Here is a 20,420-nt window from a genome sequence, read left to right as displayed (position 1 = left end):
TATGTTTTTTGTGATTTTATTTAATATCTAATTTAGATCTTCCCAAAACATTTTCATTTTCGTACATGCCCAAATTGCATGTACTGTTGTACCCATTTCCTTCTTACAGTGAAAAATCCATCTGATAATGTTGGATCCCATTCTTTTAACTTTTGAGGTGTGATATATAACCTGCGTAACCTTGTGTTTATTGTATTCTTCACAGTTCCAGAACATAACTTTTCCAATGCTTCATTTTTTATCTTTATGTTTAGATCCTTTCCCACTTTTGTTTAGGTTTAGAGCATATTTCATCATTTTCCTTATCTTGCAGCTTAATGTACATGTTCGTTATAAATCTTTTAATTATCATTGTGTCTGTAATCACATATTCAAAGCTGCTTCCTTCTGGTAATCTCAGTCCATTTCCAAATTTATCCTTTAAATAAGCTTTCAGCTGATGATATGCAAACATTGTACCATGAGTTATTCCATATTTGTACTTCAACTGTTTAAATGTTAATAAATTATTTCCCAAAAAACAATTTTCTATTCTTTTGATTCCTTTTCTCTCCCATTCTCTAAAGGAAAGGTTATCTATTGTAAAAGGGATTAGTGGGTTTTGTGTCAATAACAATTTTGGTATTTGGTAATTCATTTTTTTCCTTTCTAAGTGGATCTTCTTCCATATATTAAGTAAATGATGCAATACTGGTGAGCTTTTATATTGCACCAGTTTTTAATCCCACTTATAAAGTATATGTTCTGGTACCTTCTCCCCTATTTTATCTAATTCTATCTTAGTCCAGTCTGGTTTTTCCCTTGTCTAGTAAAAATCTGATAAATAGCTTAATTGTGCAGCTCTATAATAATTTTTAAAGTTTGGTAACTGCAAACCACCTTGTGTATACCTCTCTGTTAATTTATCTAATGCTACCCTTGGTTTCCCCCCTTTCCACAAGAATTTCCTTATTATTCCCTTTAGTTCATTAAAGAATTTCTCTGTTAAGGGAATCGACAACGATTGAAATAAGTATTGTATCCTTGAGAAAACATTCATTTTAATGCAATTTATCCCACCTATCAACGTTAGCGGTAATTCTTTCCAATGTTCTAAGTCTTCCTGCAATTTCTTTATTAGTGGCTAATAATTTAGTTTGTACAAGTGGCTTAAGTTATTATCTAAACTGATACCTAGGTATCGGATTGCTTGTGTTTGCCATTTAAATGGTGATTCTTTTTTAAATTCTGTATAATCCATGTTACTCATTAGCATCACTTCACTTATATTTCTGTTGATCTTGTTCCTCAATATTTCTCCATACTCCTTCAATTCTTTTATTGATATTTCTGGTTCTGTTAGGTATACTATGATGTCATCTGCAAATAAGCTGATTTTATTCTCCTCCTTTATTTTTATCCCTTTTATTTTATTTTCTGTTCTGCCAATGTTCTATTGCTAAGGCAAACAATGAGGGGGATAATGGACATCCCTGTCTAGTTGACCTACTTAATTTAAATTGGTTCGATACATATCCATTTACTGCTGCCTTTGCCAACGGTCCATTATACAATGCTTTAATCCAATTTATATATTTTTCTGGTAGATTGAACTTTTGTAATATTTTAAATAAGTAATTCCACTCTACTCTGTCAAAGGCTTTTTCTGCATCTAAAGCAACAGCCACTGTTGGTTTCTTATTTCCTTGAACTGCATGAATTAGATTAATAAGTTTACAGATATTATCCGCTGTTCATCTTTTCTTAATAAATCCAGTTTGATCTTGTTTCACTATTTTTGGTACACAATCGGCTAATCTGTATGCTAATAATTTCGCTATTATCTTATTATCTGAGTTAAGTAGAGATATTGGTCTATATGATGCTGGTGTTAATGGATCCTTCCCCATTTTTGGTATTACTGTAATTACTGCTGTCTTACATGAATCTGGCAAGTTTCGTATTTCTTCTATCTGGTTCATTACTTCCAGGAGAGGAGGAGTTAATAACTCTTTAAATGTTTTGTAGAATTCTATTGGGAATCCATCCTCTCCTGGCGTTTTATTGTTCGGCAACTTTTTTAATATATCCTGTACTTCCTCTTTTTCAAATGGTTTTATCAGTTTGGTTTGTTTCTCTTGCAATTTTGGCAGTTCAATTTTAGCTAAAAACTCTTCTATTTTATCATCTTTCCCCTTGTTCTCAGTTTGGTATAATTGTTCATAAAGTTCCTTAAAGTTTTCATTAAATTCCTGCTTGTCCTGTTTTAAGTTGCCAGGCTAATATTTTATGTGTTTTTTTTTCTCCCAGTTCGTAATACTTTTGGTTTATTTTCATTATGTTCTTCTCCACCTTGTACGTTGGTAATGTTTATTTTTATTTGTCTGCCAATTCCCTCTTTTTTGTTTTATCATCCCTTTTTACTAGTTCCTTTTCTGTACTTACTATCTCCCTTTCCAACTGCTCTATTTCCCGATTGTAGTCCTTTTTCATCTTAGTGACATAACTTATTATCTACCCTCTAATGAAGGCTTTCGTTGCATCCCATAATATAAATTTGTCTTTCACTGATTTCATGTTTATTTCAAAATATGTTTTTTTGGCATTCAATAAACTTTCTAAATTCCTGGCTTTTAAGTAGCATGGAGTTTAACCTCCATCTATATGTTCTTGGTGGGATGTCCTCCAGTTCTATTGCTAATAAAAGAGGTGAATGATCAGATAGCAATCTAGCTTTATACTCAGTTTTCCTAACTCTCCCTTGAATATGGGCTGACAACAAAAACATATCAATCCTTGAGTATGTTTTATGCCTACTCGAATAATATGAATATTTCTTCTCTCTTGGGTGCTGCCTCCTCCATATATCCATAAGTTTCATTTCCTGCATCTATTTTATTCTTTTTGCTTGTCTTTTGTACAGTTTTATCCAACATTGGATCCAAATTAAGGTTAAAATCCCCTCCTATCAATATATTTTCTTGTGTATCTACAATCTTCAAAAGAATATCCTGCATAAACTTTTGGTCTTCCTCATTAGGTGCATATATATTGAGCAAATTCCAAAATTCTGAGTGTACCTGACACTTTATCATTGCATACCTCCCTGCGGATCTATTATTTCCTCCTCTATTTTGATTGGTACATTTTTATTAATTAATATTAATAACCTCTAGCTTTTGAATTACATGATGCTGCCGCCATGTGTCCTACCCAGTCTCTCTTTAACTTGTTACGTTCCACTTCAATTAGTTGCATTTCCTGCACAAGTGCTATGTCTATTTTTTCTTTTTTCAGTAAATTTAATAGCCTCTTCTTTTTAATTTGGTTATTTATTCCATTCATAGTCATATAGTCCAACGTGGCCATCTTATATCTTGTTTACACCTCATTGTCATGTATGACAACACATTTAAAACATAAAATACTCCAACAACTCCCACACCCAATATTACCTTAACCCCAAATGTTCCCCCTGCCCTCTCTGAGCTGCCCCTTATCCCTTGCCAGGCAACCACAACACCCCTTTCCATTTGGATTGCACTCTTGTTCGCAAGCGTCAACTGATTTCGCAGTAACGGTTACTCTTTCCCCCACCCCCACCCCTAGAAAACACTTTTTTACACATATAACAAAGCTCTCCCTTTTTTCCCCTTACTTCTTTCCCTTTTCCCTCTTTAGTTCTTTACATATACATTGTTTTTACATCTTTATATATACTTTATCGCCATTCTTCATTCTTATTCCATCTTTTCATTTCTCCTTCTGTCCTGCAAACGCTTTGCGAATTCTTGTGCTTCCTCCAGATCCGAGAACACAGCTGAATGTCTTGACATGAATTTATAACCTTTTTTCCATAGGATCAATTTTGCTGTATTAAACTCCTTCCTCTTCTTTAAGACCTTATGTCTGGGTAAAAAAATATTTTTTGACCCTTGTATTCCAATGGTTTATTATCTTCTCTAATTTTATTCCTTGCCCGCTCCAGTATATTTTCTCTTGTCGTATATCTCAAAAATTTTACTAAGATGGATCTTGGATTTTTTTAAAAAAATTTTATTTTTCACACTATGAACCATATTAACCAAAATACACACAAACATTTCCCTCTTGAATATACGCAGTGTCATTTTCTCCCTCTTTTTTGCCCCCTCCCTTCCCTTCCTCCTTCCCAACCCCCCCTCCCTACCCACTAAACGTTCAACATATACAATACAATAAACCCATTAAACAATGTCATCACACAATGAAAATAAACAAGAAAATTGTGTCATTTGCTTTTACACACTGGGTCAGTTCATTTCGTCTTCTTCTCATTCTATCATTTTAGGGGGTGGAGGTCCGCGGTAGGCCCTCTCTGTTGTGTTCCATGTACGGTTCCCAAATTTGTTCGAATACTGTGACTTTATTTTTTAAATTATGTTATTTTTTTTCCAATGGATTACATTTATTCATTTCTATGTACCATTGCTGTACTCTCAGGCTCTCTTCTGATTTCCAGGTTGACATTATACATTTTCTTGCTACAGCTAAGGCTATCATAATAAATCTTTTTTGTGCTTCATCCAATTTGAGGCCTAGTTCTTTACTTCTTATATTACTTAGAAGAAAGATCTCTGGATTTTTTGATATGTTGCTTTTTGTGATTTTATTTAATACCTGGTTTAGATCTTCCCAAAACTTTTCCACTTTCTCACATGCCCAAATTGCATGTACTGTTGTTCCCGTTTCCTTCTTACAGCGAAAACATCTGTCTGATACTGTTGGGTCCCATTTATTTAACTTTTGGGGTGTGATGTATAGCCTGTGAAACCAATTATATTATATCATTTGTAACTTTGTGTTTATTGTATTTCTCATAGTTCTGGAGCATAGCTTTTCCCATTTTTCATTTTTTATCTTTATGTTTAGATCTTGTTCCCACTTTTGTTTGGGTTTATAGCTTATTTCATCATTTTCTTTATCTTGCAGCTTAATGTACATGTTTGTAATAAATCTTTTAATTATCATTGTGTCTGTAATCACATATTCAAAATTGCTTCCTTCTGGTAACCTCAGTCTGTTTCCCAATTTGTCCTTTAAGTAGGTTTGGTGGTATGCAAACATTGTACCGTGAGTTATACCATATTTGTACTTAATTTGTTCAAAAGATAATAAGTTATTTCCCAAAAAACAATTTTCTATTCTTTTGATCCCTTTTCTCTCCCATTCTCTAAAGGAAAGGATATCTATTGTGAAAGGGATTAGTTGATTTTGCGTCAATAATAATTTTGGTAGTTGGTAATTTGTTTTTTTTCTTTTTACGTGAATCTTCTTCCAAATGTGGAGCAGATGGTGCAGTACTGGTGAACTTCTATGAGTAATGCGCGTCGAAAGAACCAAAGAATTGTTGATCCAAACCAAGGCTTTTATTAACTAAAAGACTGGAGCATATCACAAGTAGGTCGACCAGTCCAGAATGACCTGGTCTGGCTAGGAGCAATCCTTTAAGACCTACCAGTAGGTGTGGCTACACTCTCAACCAATCACAGTCATCCTACACGACCATCTGTACATAGGTACATATACACATTGGTGATAGAATCTGTACTATCACACTATGTTGCACCAGTTTTTCATCCCACTTATAAAGTATATGTTCTAGTACCTTCTCCCCTATTTTATCTAGCTTTAACCTGTCAAATCTGGTTTTTCCCTTGTTTGATAAAAATCTGATAGGTATCTTAATTGTGCTGCTCTATAATAATTCTTAAAGTTTGGTAGCTGTAAGCCCCCTTGTTTGTACCATTCTGTTAATTTATCTAGCGCTATCCTCGGTTTCCCCCCTTTCCATAAGAATTTCCTTATTATTTTCTTTAGCTCCTTGAAGAATTTCTCTGTTAGGTGAATTGGTAATGATTGAAATAGGTATTGTATCCTTGGGAAGATATTCATTTTAATATAATTTACCCTTCCTATCAGTGTTAGTGGTAAATCTTTCCAATATTCTAAGTCATCTTGTAATTTCTTCATTAATGGCTGATAATTTAATTTGTATAAATGACCTAGATTATTATCTAGTCTAATACCTAGGTATCGAATTGCTTGTGTTTGCCATCTAAATGCTGATTCTTTCTTAAACTTTGTGAAATCCACATTATTCATTGGCATTGCTTCACTTTTATTTGCGTTGATCTTGTACCCAGATATTTCTCCATATTCCTTCAATTTCTTGTGTAATTCTTTTATTGATAATTCTGGTTCTTTTAAGTATACTATGATGTCATCTGCAAATAGACTAATTTTATATTCCTTCAGTGGAATCCTTAATCCCTCATGGACCTCAGGCATGTACAAAAATAAAGAAATAGATTCTTAAGTGGACATGCAGATTCCATATGCATTAGTGAGGGAAATTGCATATCATACACATGCTGTCTGGGCCTCCCAGCAACAACCCGAACTTTGTTACAACACCTCAGTCTCCAAGTAACCAATGTGTAAATTAATCAAGAAGGTGATTACAATAACAGTAAAAATAAGCCTTTGATTCTGGCCAGGAAGATGCCGTGACCAAGTCTTTAGCATCGGTAATGGTGAATCCTTTCTCAACATCAGGTATGGTGCCGTCCACATTGAAGAAGCCCCTTGGCCCCCTGGGCAGCCATTGAGCTGCCGGTGGAAGCTGGGACCTTGGGGACTACAATTCTTTCAATCCCAAAAGTTCAATCAGGCCTCCCCCACCCCGGCATTTATTAAACCTCTTTAGACCCACTCCCCAGCATTTTTCGAACCCTTGGATAGACCCATCGACCTCCAGGGGTCGATATCGACAACTTTGGAGACCCTACTTTAAGGTTTATATATTCATGTAAGTGAAGTTTGTTCAATATAAGTACAATATTGTATTTTTGTCTTTTAAACTGTTTATTCTTTCTGCAGGTGTATGAGTTGGGCATTGTAAGAATAAAGCAACTGGAAAATACACTTATCTGGCATCTATTAATCCCCATAGGTCCCAGATACCAGAGGTTTTGCTGTATTGATCTCATCAACTTTTCATAATTCCTTACAAATTTCAGCCATTAGCCTCTGCCTGTTCAGAGCAATCTCAAAAATCCCACCATTCTAGTTATCGTGTCAGAATCGGGTTTATTTGTGTTCCAAAATGTGTTGTTTGTGATAGCAGAATTGTGCATTCCAGCTGTGAAAACTGCTGCAAGTTAAATTTCCTTAAATACACAATTTAAAAATAAATAATTAGTATAAAAGAAAAGTCGTGTCTGTGGTTCAATTTCCATTCAGAAATCTGATGGCTGTTTTTGAAATGTTGAGTGTTTGCCTTCAGGCTCCTGGACCTCCTTCCTGGTGGTAGCAGTGGAAAAGAGGCACGGCCTGGGTGGTGAGGGTCCTTGATGATAGAAGCTGCTTTTTTGAGACACCCCCTCTTGTCGATGTCCTCAATAGTGACAGAGATCACTACACTCTGTAGGCGTTTCTTGTCTATTCTGTCATTATGCAAACCCATGAACACCTCCCTGATTCTCCCATCAGCCAACCTTACAAAGTGTAATATACAGTAACATGCCTTTAGAATGTGGGAAGGATGTCTATGAGCATTAAGGAAATCTGCCGACAAAAAGCAGATCAGAATCCCATGGTTGCCGGAGCTGTGGACAGCTGCACTATGTGCAACACCACTGTGCTGGCTAACAGCTCAGTATGTCCTCTGGAAAGTATAAGCCCATTTGTCCCCTCAGACCTGCTCTGCTATTTCATTCAGATCATGTCTAATTTGATCCTGGCTTTGACACCCTCATCCTTGTCCATTGTTTAAATGTCTCATTAGTTTACCTTAAATGATGTCTTGGGTAAAGAATTTTAAAGATTCGTGGTTCTTTTTTTTCACACCTTAACTAGGTGACCATCTATTCTGAAACTGTGGCCCCTAATTGAAGGTACCACCATGGACAGAAATATCCTCTCAATCTCCTCAGTATCTTGTATTACAATGCAGTCATCCCTGTCCTTCCATTCTCCAAATAGTACAATAAAACTGCAAACATTCAGCACCCTTGGGACTTGTGCTGAGATATCAGGTTTTCTGGACTATTGAATGTTACCAATGCTAATACCCGAATGTGGATTTATTTTCACTTTGTTCAAGTCATACAAATTTTCCAGTCTGCCCAGTTGATCTTAAAAATAACAGGAAACACACAATTACATCACACCCTGGTTCCAGCCGTAAAACTCTCCACATTCATGACCCCTGGTGTCTGGACCCCAGTCTCTAGCCACACAACTGGATCACAGTGCAGAGCCTTGCCTCAGTCCCATTATATTTGATGAAGAAATTTATTATATAACCATTTACAGAGCGGAAACAGGCCATGTTGGCCTTTCGAGTCTGCACCAGTTCACTAGAACAACTCCACTAGCTCAAACCTCCCGCTCTCCTCTCATCTTTGTTCTAAATTTCTCACCTTGCACCCTGCGACTATTCATAGGGAACTGCTGGAGGGTCTCCATGTCCATAGGAGGTAAAGATATATAACTGACATAAGTACCTTGAGGAAGGTCACTTCACTAAGTTTGACAACTGCTGTATGAGTCTGACTGGTTGTTAGACCTATTTCCCACTCTCCCAACACCACAAACTGTCTTTTCCTCATGGATAATTGATTGTAATTCTTTTTAACGATATTTCAGTCATTTTTAATAGATAATATACAGAAAGAAAGAAAACAATAGGTTTTTAAGAAACATGTCAGCACACAATGGCTGAACAATTTCACAACTGAAAGAGGTTTCCTTCGAATAACGGTGCTGATTAATATCTCTTTCTATGCATTAAATATGTTGCTATGGCAATGCTACTTTACTTTGGCAGGCTGTAAGTTTTATATTGGAGCTGAAAAGGAACAAAAAAGGGTCTTGTGTTTTTAATCAGATTTATGGACATTTATTGGTTGCAGTCAAAAATGTGAATTTCTTAATTTGTCGTATGAAAAATTGATCACTGATTATCAATTGAATGACGTGAGCTTATCTTTTTTTTATATAGTTTGCTCAAATGTTAACATGGACAATAAAGATTTGCAAGGAAAATAATCTTGGTGAGAATTCTTCAAATCTGATCTTACAAGGCTAACCTTTGGAAATAAGATAGAAAATTATGGAAATTAATCACCAGTCTATTGGCATTGTAAAGAAAGAGACAGGTTAAAGTTTCAAGTGATACAGGAAAGTTCACCAAATCATTATTGGTGGAAAATGATGCATGAAGCTTTTTTAAGCAAGTGTGAATCTTGTAAATGTTAGATTTATTAAATTTTTTTCTACTGATAATTTTGAAGGATAAGTGGAATTAATAAATTGTAAATCTTTCTGATTGCTAACTTGGAGAAGAATAATCTTTTGTTTTCTGTGAGGAGGCAGGTGCATATTAGCACACTTTAAGCACATTATCCTTGGGTGTCAAGGAAAATCAAAGAAAATGTTTTAATTTTAAAATGGATACAGTGAAATGGAGTTTTGGATCTGCGCTGTAGTGATTAGGTTGCACACAATCATCAAATGTTCTGAGAGGTTTAAGTGCACATTCGGTGAAATACACAAATGTTCTTCTGTATCCACAGAAGATGTACAATTCTGCAAAGGTTTGATGAGCATGATGTTCAGTCTGCAAGTTCTCCACAAGAGTCCAGTGAGCTTGCTGCAAGAGTTATCTCGAGATGTTCACAGTCGCTTGGGTGATATCGATCAGGTATTAACCATTTCAAGGTAGAATCCTTTGAGCCAGTTGGATTGTTTCCTTGGCCTTTGCAAAGAGTACCAAAGAATGGCCTTGGTCTTGATATACAATAGAAATGAACCAACTTCCTTCTACTTTTAATGTTTTCTTTTAAAACTTCAATTGAGCTTTAAGATTTGAAACACAACTGAAAACCAGAAACAAACTTTCCCAATGCTGTCACTGGAATGTTTGACAATAAATATAAATAAAATATTTGAAATTGAAACATAGAGTATGTTAACAGGCCATTTCGGCTCATGGGCCTGTGCCACTCAATTTACACCCAACTAACCCCCCAGTATATTTCAAATGGTGAGAGGAAACCAGAGCCCCCAGGGAAAACCCACACAGACACAGGGAGAACATACAAACTCCTTACTGACAGCGTGGGATTCGAACCCAAGTCCCAATCACCGTTTGTTAAAAATTATTAATGTCTAATTATTGGGGTTTCAATACCACAAATTCAGCAAATAGTGATTCAAATCACATGATGGTTCAGATTGTCCACTTAGATATCATGGCCTCGAATTCGTATTATTCACCTGGGATTTAGGTATAGGTTTTGCTATGAGAGTAATATCAGGAATATCAAGCTTCTAATTTTCAATATATAAGCATCCCTATAGAAAGAAAAAGATAAGAGCTGCAGATGTTGGAATCATAGAGGGGTTTGTCTCAAAAGTCTGACTGACCATTTCTACCCGTGGATGCTGGCTGACCTGTTGAGTTTCTCCAGTAATTCATTAATGTATCCAGCTGGGAGCTAGATAAATTTGTTTAAAAAAATGTCAATCTCAACAAAATAATAAGCGGTCACAGTAAATGGTAAAGAGTTAAAAACAAACAAAGCTGGGGAAACTCAGCAGGTTGAACAGTGTCCTTTATATACCAAAGGTAAAAATATATAACCGACGTTTTTGGGCTTGAGCCCTTCATCAGACTCAGACTATGGGAGAATGTCAGCAGGCATCTGAACAAAAGAGGGGGGTAGGGAAGGGCAAGAGGTGATAGGTGGAGAAGAGAGGGAGGGGACAGAAGAGATCAAGGGAAGGAGAGATGGCTAGGTGAAGGGAACGGGAAGGGGGGAGGAGAACTGGAGAAAGGAAGTGGGTAAGAGTAGAGCAGGTTAGCAGAAACTGGAAAAGTCGATGTAATGCTATCTGGCTGGAGATTGCCCAGATGGAAAATAAGGTGTTCCTCCAATTTGTGGGTGGTCTTGATGGCCATGGGAGCGTGGCACAGAACTGAAATGGTTGGCTACTGGGAGGTCTCTGTCACTAGCGGACGGAGCAAGGGTGCTCAGTGAAGTGATGTAAAACATTTTTTAAATGTTTTGACAGCTCCATGGATTTGAGAGATAAAATCAAAATGCAGGCAAATGGGGACTATTTTTGATGTTCAGCTTGGTTGACCATGTACAAGTTGGAGTAGAGTGCTTGATTCCATCTCTATGATGCTATAAAAGTATAATCATTTCCTGTCTTAATACAACTAAATACCAATAGCTTGCAACAATTTCATAGGTTATGTCAATTGTTCGTGGGGAACAGAAATTCAGGTTGTGGAATTGAGGTATTCCATTCTCTGATTGATATTTTGATGAATACACTCCCTCACAAGAGTCCAATTATATAATTACTGAACTAAACAGTTGGTCTTGGAGACATTTTTGAATAAAAAACCCTAAAACAAGGGAAGAAGTTTTTTGTGTATGTTGTTTCTGCTTTTACATGGTAGTACAAGCAGCTGGGTCAAGGCCTCTCTCAATTGCCTTATTCATCTGAAGAAAGACTCAGTCTGTCTCTCCCAGAGAGAAAGGGTGACATGGTTAGCATAACGGCTAGTGCAATGCTTTACAGCACCAGCGACCTGGGTTCAAATCTGGCACTGTTCATAAGGAGTTTGTGCATTTTCCTGGGTCTGTGTGGGTTTCCTCGGGCTGCTCCAGTTTCCTCACAGGGGTTATAGTTCATTTGGGTGTAATTTGGCGGCATGGGCTTGTGGGCCAGAAGGGCCTGTTACTGTGCTGTATGTCTAAATTAAATTAAATAAGGATTTTTTAAATTGAAAATTCAAAGGGAATGCATCTTTGAATAAGTTTATAATTTCACTAGAAATGTAAAACATTTATTCTTGATGTTGCAAGAGAAAATGACCAATCTAAATGTAGAACCTGCATTATTTCTGCTTGAATGATTCATGTCCTATATTGTGTATGTATTTTTGGTGTTCACTCAAATATAACCACATTGTTGCTTGATTTTTCTAGGACATTGAAATAGAAGAACAATCCCATTTTGCAATGGTGAACTCAAAGACTGCAGCTCCAACTGTGGTGGTAAATACATTATAACTGGCTATTGGGGAAATGGCTGTACCTTTCACTTCAATAACTACTTACATATTGTCTCGTATGCACACAGCTAGCAATGGGGAAATAGTGAAGTATAAGGGAAGAAATCTGGAGAATAATTTATTCTGTATTTAAGAGACTTTTGAGTTAAGAGGGAGATGGCAAAACAGAGTGGCCTAAACCTAATTCCACGTGACAAAGGTGCCGGTTGTGCAATCCAAAAATGTCATGGCAGCTTGTGAAAATCTTGATTTATTTTTCCCTGCTCTGCCTTGGTAATACAACTCTCACTGCTCCTTTATTGGCTTTGCAATGTTACTTTAAATAGTTTTTGTTCAAGATTTGTTTTTGGGATCCCAGTAAGCTGGCATAGCTACATTTATTGCCCATCCTTGGAATAGCTGCTATCCCTCCACCTTCAGACGCCTCAACAACAATTTCAATCAGGGACTCATTTAAGGCTCTTGCACTTTTCTTGATATCTTTTCATTCTGTTGTCATCAGTCTGTTTACATTTCTTTATATGTTTACATGTGAACATTAAGTACTTTTTTTTGAATGAATAATAAGTGGGAATTCTGTCTCGCTGGCAGCAAAGAGGATCTCAGGGTTGTATGTGATGTCATGTATCTACTCCGACAATAAATCTGAAATTTGAATGTCCTGAGGAAATAGGGTTCTGTCTTTTTGAGTTGCTGTAAACTTTATTATGATGCCTCCCACAGTAACGTTACATGGTCAATTCTAGGATTCTGACTGTGGTGGTTAAAAAATAGATGCATTAAGAATTCAAATCATTGAGGTATTTGGCAAGGAAGGTAACTTCATTTCATAAATGAGAATAGTGTTGGAAATATGAAATGAAGTCAGAACAATGGCCACTTTTTAGGATTCTCTGATTAAATGATTTTGTCAGCAAATAGAAAACAACTGTGTTATTGATACAGGAAATACTCAAAAACTCTCCTTTTTCTTAGACACATCTCTAATCTCACTTTCCCTCCTGAAGGCCTGCTTTTATCTCTCTTTGCCAGTCTGATAAAGGGTCACACATGAAAGATTTCCACTCCTGCTGCCTAATCTATTTGTTTCAGCAAGTCAGCCAGTTTCAGATTGCCGACCTTGATTTTATTACACCTTCCACAGATTATGCCTGGCCTGTTGAGCACATCTCAAGTTTTCTAGTTTTATTTCAGAATTACTGCATCTGCATTTTTTGCTAAGTTTTAATTAGCTGCAATAGTATTGCATTTCATTTTATATGTTTAATAGATGTGATGTTAGTTTGAATGAAATGGGATGTTAGGACACTAGAATCATTAACTGTAGCACTTTCTTTTCGTTTACAGCAGGTAATTTTATCCCAAGTGGAGAAGGTTTTGGAAGAAGTAGATTGGCTGATCACGAAACTAAAATCCCAGCTGAGCTCTGAGAAAGTACTGACAGGTAGGGGAAATGTGAACAGCGTGTGACTTCACAATGCAACGGTGTTCTATGGCAGTAGTATATAAACTCACCAGTTCGATGCAGAGCTATGCTTTAATGTATGGTTTATGGTTATCTATTGTGGGGTTATTAGTTTGTCAGATTAGAGGCCTGCCACAGGGATTCATGCTGGATCGCCTCTTGTTTGTAATCTATATTAAAGATTTGAATGAGAATGTCGGTGATATGATTAGTGAGTTTGCAATGACACCAAAATTATCTAAGGTCACAGAAGGATCTCCATCAACTGGGAACATGGAACATTGCAGAACAGTACAAGCACCTTGCCCATGATATACCTAAAAAATAACAACCCTCCCTATCCCATAACCCTCTTTTTTGTTTCATGCATATGCCTAAGAGTCTCTTAAATGCCTTTATTGTTTCAGCCTTCCCCACCACCCCTGGCAATGCATTCCAGGCACCCACAACTCTCTGTTTGGGGTGGGGGAGGGAACGACCCTGATGTCTTCCATAAACCTTCATCCCTTAATTTTGTACCAATGTCCTCTTGTGTTTGCTACTCCCACCCTGGGAAAAAGGTGCTGGCTGTCTACCTAATAAGATATCTCTCATAATCTTACAGGCCTCTATTAAGTTATCCTCCTTTGCTCCAAAGAGAAAAGTTCTAGCTCTGCTAACCTTGCCTCATTAGACATTTTCCAATCCAGGCAACATCCTGGTAAATCTCCTTTGCACCCTCTCCATAGCTTCCACATTCTTCTTGAAATGAAATACATTATTCTGTGTGATCTCACCAGAGATTTATAGAGCTGCAACATCACCATTTGACTCCTGAATTCAATCCCCTGACTAATTTATCCCAGCATACCATAGGCTTTCTTAATTATCCCATCGACCCGTGCATGCATCCTTGAGAGATCTATGGAAGTGGACCCTAAGGACCCTCTGTTCTTCCTCACTGTTAGGTATCCTACCCTTAACCATGTACAATGCCTTCATGTTTTATAAAAAATCACAAAGAGAAGGGATCCCAGATCAGATTCCTGTGTGAAACTCTACTAGTCACTAACCTCCAGGCAGAATACTTTCTATCCATTACTACTCTCTGCTTTGAACAGGTAAGCCAATTTTGAATCTATGCAGCCAAGGTTCTGTGAATCCCATGCCGCATGACTTTCTGAACTAGTCTGCCATGGGGGACTTTGTCAAATGCCTTACTTAAATGCTTATGCATCACATCTACCACCCTGCCTTCCTTAATTACTTCTGTTACCTCCTCAAGAAATTCAATTAGGCTCTTGAGGCATGGCCTTCCCCTCACAAAGTCATGCTTATATCCCTGAAAAGACTGTACTTCTCTAAATGCTTAGAAATCCTTTCCTTCAGAATCCTCTCCAATAGTGTGCCCACCACTGAGGTAAAATTCACTGATCTATAATTCCTTTATCCTTAAGTGGCCTGACCTCCATTCTCATCATCCTTTTGTTCTTTATGTATGCTTAGAATGCATTAGGGTTCTCCTTAATCCCACTTGCTAAGGCCTTCTTGTGCCCCCTTCTAGCTCTCCTGGTGACCATATAATTCTCATGAACCGTTCCTTTTTTTTTGCTTCATAAATCTAATGTATGCTTCCTTCTTCCTCTTAACTACCTGCCTCATCTGTTTTATCAACCATGGTTCCCTTTTCCTACCATCCTTTCCCTGTCTCAATGCGACACTTATCCCAAACCCTGCACAAGTGGTCCCTCAACCACCTCTCCATTACTTTTGTGCTTTCTGCTGAGAACATCTGTTCCCAATTTACTCTCCCCAGTTCCTGCCTTGTCCCTTTGAAATGAGCTCTTCCCCAATTAAACACTTCACAAATTGTCTACTTTATATCCTTGTCCACCAATAGACTGTCTAAAAATCACTATGCATCTATTGCATACCAGAAGTGTGGGATTGAAATAAATGTAAGTCACTTTAAATGATTTAAATAATCTACTGCAAATGGGTGGTTACTGTAACCCAATAGGACAGTCATTGTCACCAGGAAAGGAGATAAAGGTTGCCAGTCTGATTCTCAGTAACGTGGTTCATCCACATTAAATTTTGTTTTCCATTTGTAGATGAAAATTCACAAGAGTCAACTGAGAGAGAACCTGTAGAGAAAGCTATTATCATTCAGCTGGGCACCCTGCTGACTGCTTTCCATGAACTTATACAGACCTCTATTCCATCGGGAGGTTGTGTGGACGTTCTTCTGAAGGAGTTGGGCAAAATGTACAATATTCTCACCTCATTGGTAAAATATGTAAGTCTGCAGATTTGGGTTTTTTTAATTCCTGGTGCACACAACGAATTACACTGGACCATGGTTATGATGTGTGTTTTTAGGAATGAATTTTCTTCTGTTGACCAGTGAATAGTATGAGATGGTGAAGAAAAAGGAAAGGAAATTTTAATCATCTGGGAGGTTGAAAAAATGGAGGTCTTTACCAGAACATAGGAGGCTGAGCAGTGATCTCATGGAAGTTTATAAAATTATGAAAGGCAAAAATGAGTCTTTTCCCGAGTGGGTAAAATCTAAAGATGACATAGGTTTAAGGTGAGCGGGGAAAATCTGAGGGCAGGTTTTTCCACAGAGGCTTGTGGATATATGGAACAAGCAGCCAGGGGAAATGGTTGAGGTAGATACAGTTAGTGTTTTAAAGGGATTTGAACAGATACTTAGATAGAAAAGGAGTAGAGGGATGCAAATGGGACGAGCATAGATAAGCATCACAGTAGGCATGGATGTGTTGGCCCTGTTTCTGTGCAGTACGCTTTGAGTCTAATCCAAACATGAACTGACTATCCCCTTTATCCAACTAGAATAAGGTGGCAGGGTGATCAGAGGAAAGGGAAGAAATCTGTTGTTACTTTCATTTATTGTGTTTCTTTAGATTTTCCCACACAAATTCCTTAAGAGCAAATTTTATTCTGTGCCTTGATTCTTTGGGCAGTGCTTTGAAAATGTTGTACAGCGATTTTTCCATTATTTGATTGGCCATGACTTGATGGTCACCTTTGTTACAGAAAGTTTTTTCTTTCTGAATGCCGTGAATCATAATGCCTGTGGATTAGATCCTTCAGGAAAGATGGAGAAAAACTAACATCTTTACCGGGATTATGATATTTTACCCTGATGAAGGGCTCAAGCCCAAAATGTTGGTGATGTATCTTTAGCTTTGCTATATGAAGTACACTGTTTGACCTATTGAGTTTCTCCAGCATTGGGTTTTTACTTGAACCATGGTGTCTGTCGACTTCTGTGTTTTACGCATGATATTTAAAATCCTTTTCTTTTGTTTGTCCAAACAGTACATCCATGGTTACTCAACAAACGTGGCACATCTTCCTGCAAGATTTGAGAAACTAGTAAGTAATGAACTGCTCATTCTTATTTTATGAAACATTTTTTGGGGGGAGAGGGGAAATATAAAAGATCATTAATCCCATTCCATTAGGCGACTTTTAAGGTCCCAATTTAATGCAGTTCCAATTACCCATCTTTATATTCGGAAGTTAAATTTCCAATTAATTACAGCTGTTAGATGATTGGAGTTCAATATCTCTTAATACCAGTTAAGCTGGGAAAGTACTCCATCATTTCACTTTTAACAGTCTAGTACCAATTTTAATATCGTGAACCCTGCAGGTGAGAATGGACAAGTTGCACTAAAGGACTTGTTTCTCTGATGAATATCTATTTATTGATGAAATTCCTGAAGTTAAAGATTGTTATGAACATTTGCATTTATTTTCCTTTTCATAGTTTGGTGTGAAAAATCAAGCGATGTTTGTCGACTCGTTATTTTCTTCAGTATTATTTAGTTAAATATACTATGTTTTCATGCACCACTGACATTTTGTTTATTTTTTTCTATTGGGTATGCATACAAAGTACTCCTTAAATCAGTATGTCATTTTCTTATTGCCATTTTATAATCTTACCTGATCACATTCCCCTTTAGGATGTGATTTCTCTCAATGGTGTCACTTGCAAGTTATAGTTTCTCTGCCTGCCTTGATTCCTGGATGATTTACAGAGCAAATTGACCATTACATGCAGGGCATATCAAAGGTATGTCTGGCATGGCGCATGCCCAAGGTGCCACTTGAAGGGAGCCCCACCTCCCCGCTGCTGAGCGCCGCTACCGCTATCCCGGACATACAAGGAACACATACCTGTATCTTCCATGCTTGGTACACTCATCCTCCTTTCTCGTCCTACCATTTGTTCTCAATTATACAACGCCAAGGCCAGGTCTTAGGAGACTTCCTTGTCGCCATTTAATTTGACGCATTGGCCACCCCTGCATAGACACTATTTTGCATAGATACTGACTCCAGGTGGGCAGCATTCTCTTTTCTCTCTCTCTTGAACCTGTAATTTTTTTTGAATTAGGCTTGTGTTAATTTTTGAGAAATACAGCATGGTAACGTCCTTTTGGCCCACGAGCCCATGCCGAAAATTACACCCTAATTGACCCGCAACCCCAGTAAGTTTTGAACAGTCAGAGGAAACCTACACAGACACAGCGAGAATGTACAAACTCTGTACAGACAGCACCAGATTCGAACCACCAGTCGCTGGCGCTGTAACAGTGTTGCACTAACCACAATCCTAACCGTGCCACCATTATTTGATGGCAAATTTAAGGCACGATATGATTTAAAATTTTGTCACTTGGATGTGATATTGACCAATGGTTTTCAGGTAATAATGAAAGAAGACTGATGTTGATGCAATTTCTTTTCTGTTTCAGTTTAAGTGAGAGATTCAGTTGTGGAAATAGCATTCGTTGCATTCTTTGTATAAATGATGCTACCACCTGATGGCAGCAAAATCAATATGATGGTGGTTCCCATGCAGCTAGTAATCACTGCTAGTTGGAAAGGTGTTACCCCACTTGATTCATATGTTCTTTCATTCCTCAGTGATTACCCTTCAACTAAGCCTCTATTTTTCATTCGTACTTGGATAGTATGCATCTAGAATAAATATGTCCACTTCCCAACTTGGGGGCCATAAAATACCATTCTAGGTGCTTTTGCTCGACTGGTTCTGAAACCAATTAACATCACCTTAAATTCGCCAGTAGCTATTAGTTAACTCAATATCAGTAATTACATATGCAGCTTTCCTGGACTCTGTACCTTATTCTTTGGCTTGGCTTCGCGGACGAAGATTTATGGAGGGGGTAAAAAGTCCATGTCAGCTGCAGGCTCGTTTGTGGCTGACCAGTCCGATGCGGGACAGGCAGACACGATTGCAGCGGTTGCAAGGGAAAATTGGTTGGTTGGGGTTGGGTGTTGGGTTTTTCCTCCTTTGCCTTTTGTCAGTGAGGTGGGCTCTGCGGTCTTCTTCAAAGGAGGCTGCTGCCCGCCAAACTGTGAGGCGCCAAGATGCACGGTTTGAGGCGTTATCAGCCCACTGGCGGTGGTCAATGTGGCAGGCACCAAGAGATTTCTTTAGGCAGTCCTTGTACCTTTTCTTTGGTGCACCTCTGTCACGGTGGCCAGTGGAGAGCTCGCCATATAATACGATCTTGGGAAGGCGATGGTCCTCCATTCTGGAGACGTGACCCATCCAGCGCAGCTGGATCTTCAGCAGCGTGGACTCGATGCTGTCGACCTCTGCCATCTCGAGTACCTCGACGTTAGGGGTGTGAGCGCTCCAATGGATGTTGAGGATGGAGCGGAGACAACGCTGGTGGAAGCGTTCTAGGAGCCGTAGGTGGTGCCGGTAGAGGACCCATGATTCGGAGCCGAACAGGAGTGTGGGTATGACAACGGCTCTGTATACGCTTATCTTTGTGAGGTTTTTCAGTTGGTTGTTTTTCCAGACTCTTTTGTGTAGTCTTCCAAAGGCGCTATTTGCCTTGGCGAGTCTGTTGTCTATCTCATTGTCGATCCTTGCATCTGATGAAATGGTGCAGCCGAGATAGGTAAACTGGTTGACCGTTTTGAGTTTTGTGTGCCCGATGGAGATGTGGGGGGGCTGGTAGTCATGGTGGGGAGCTGGCTGATGGAGGACCTCAGTTTTCTTCAGGCTGACTTCCAGGCCAAACATTTTGGCAGTTTCCGCAAAGCAGGACGTCAAGCGCTGAAGAGCTGGCTCTGAATGGGCAACTAAAGCGGCATCATCTGCAAAGAGTAGTTCACGGACAAGTTTCTCTTGTGTCTTGGTGTGAGCTTGCAGGCGCCTCAGATTGAAGAGACTGCCATCCGTGCGGTACCGGATGTAAACAGCGTCTTCATTGTTGGGGTCTTTCATGGCTTGGTTCAGCATCATGCTGAAGAAGATTGAAAAGAGGGTTGGTGCGAGAACACAGCCTTGCTTTACGCCATTGTTAATGGAGAAGGGTTCAGAGAGCTCATTGCTGTATCTGACCCGACCTTGTTGGTTTTCGTGCAGTTGGATAATCATGTTGAGGAACTTTGGGGGACATCCGATGCGCTCTAGTATTTGCCAAAGCCCTTTCCTGCTCACGGTGTCGAAGGCTTTGGTGAGGTCAACAAAGGTGATGTAGAGTCCTTTGTTTTGTTCTCTGCACTTTTCTTGGAGCTGTCTGAGGGCAAAGACCATGTCAGTGGTTCCTCTGTTTGCGCGAAAGCCGCACTGTGATTCTGGGAGAATATTCTCAGCGACACTAGGTATTATTCTATTTATTATTAGTGAACCATAAATATCCAAAGAATCAGTGCTTACTGGAAACCCAGCTTTTCGTTAACATTAATGCAGTCTTCCCCTTCCAGCTTGTGCCCAATCTGTGGTGAAAGGTAGGCAACCTGTCCTCTGTGCAATTAATGACTTCGAGGGGAAATAAA

General features: G+C 38.4%; 1 protein-coding gene across 3 annotated transcripts in view; it reads left to right on the top strand.

Annotated features, from left to right (window-relative positions):
* fanci (FA complementation group I) overlaps positions 1-20,420 on the top strand; it is a 101,865-nt gene that overhangs the window by 51,327 nt on the left and 30,118 nt on the right. For all 3 annotated transcript variants that reach the window (XM_069911197.1, XM_069911198.1, XM_069911199.1), the window contains exons 28-33: positions 9,026-9,077; positions 9,600-9,727; positions 12,030-12,098; positions 13,463-13,559; positions 15,674-15,858; positions 16,908-16,964. In XM_069911197.1, coding sequence (XP_069767298.1) covers positions 9,026-9,077; positions 9,600-9,727; positions 12,030-12,098; positions 13,463-13,559; positions 15,674-15,858; positions 16,908-16,964 — 588 coding nt within the window. The remainder of the gene's footprint in view (positions 1-9,025; positions 9,078-9,599; positions 9,728-12,029; positions 12,099-13,462; positions 13,560-15,673; positions 15,859-16,907; positions 16,965-20,420) is intronic.

Source organism: Narcine bancroftii, chromosome 14, assembly GCF_036971445.1.
Source record: "Narcine bancroftii isolate sNarBan1 chromosome 14, sNarBan1.hap1, whole genome shotgun sequence".
NCBI lineage: Eukaryota > Metazoa > Chordata > Chondrichthyes > Torpediniformes > Narcinidae > Narcine > Narcine bancroftii.
This window is presented reverse-complemented; position numbering and strand designations above follow the sequence as displayed.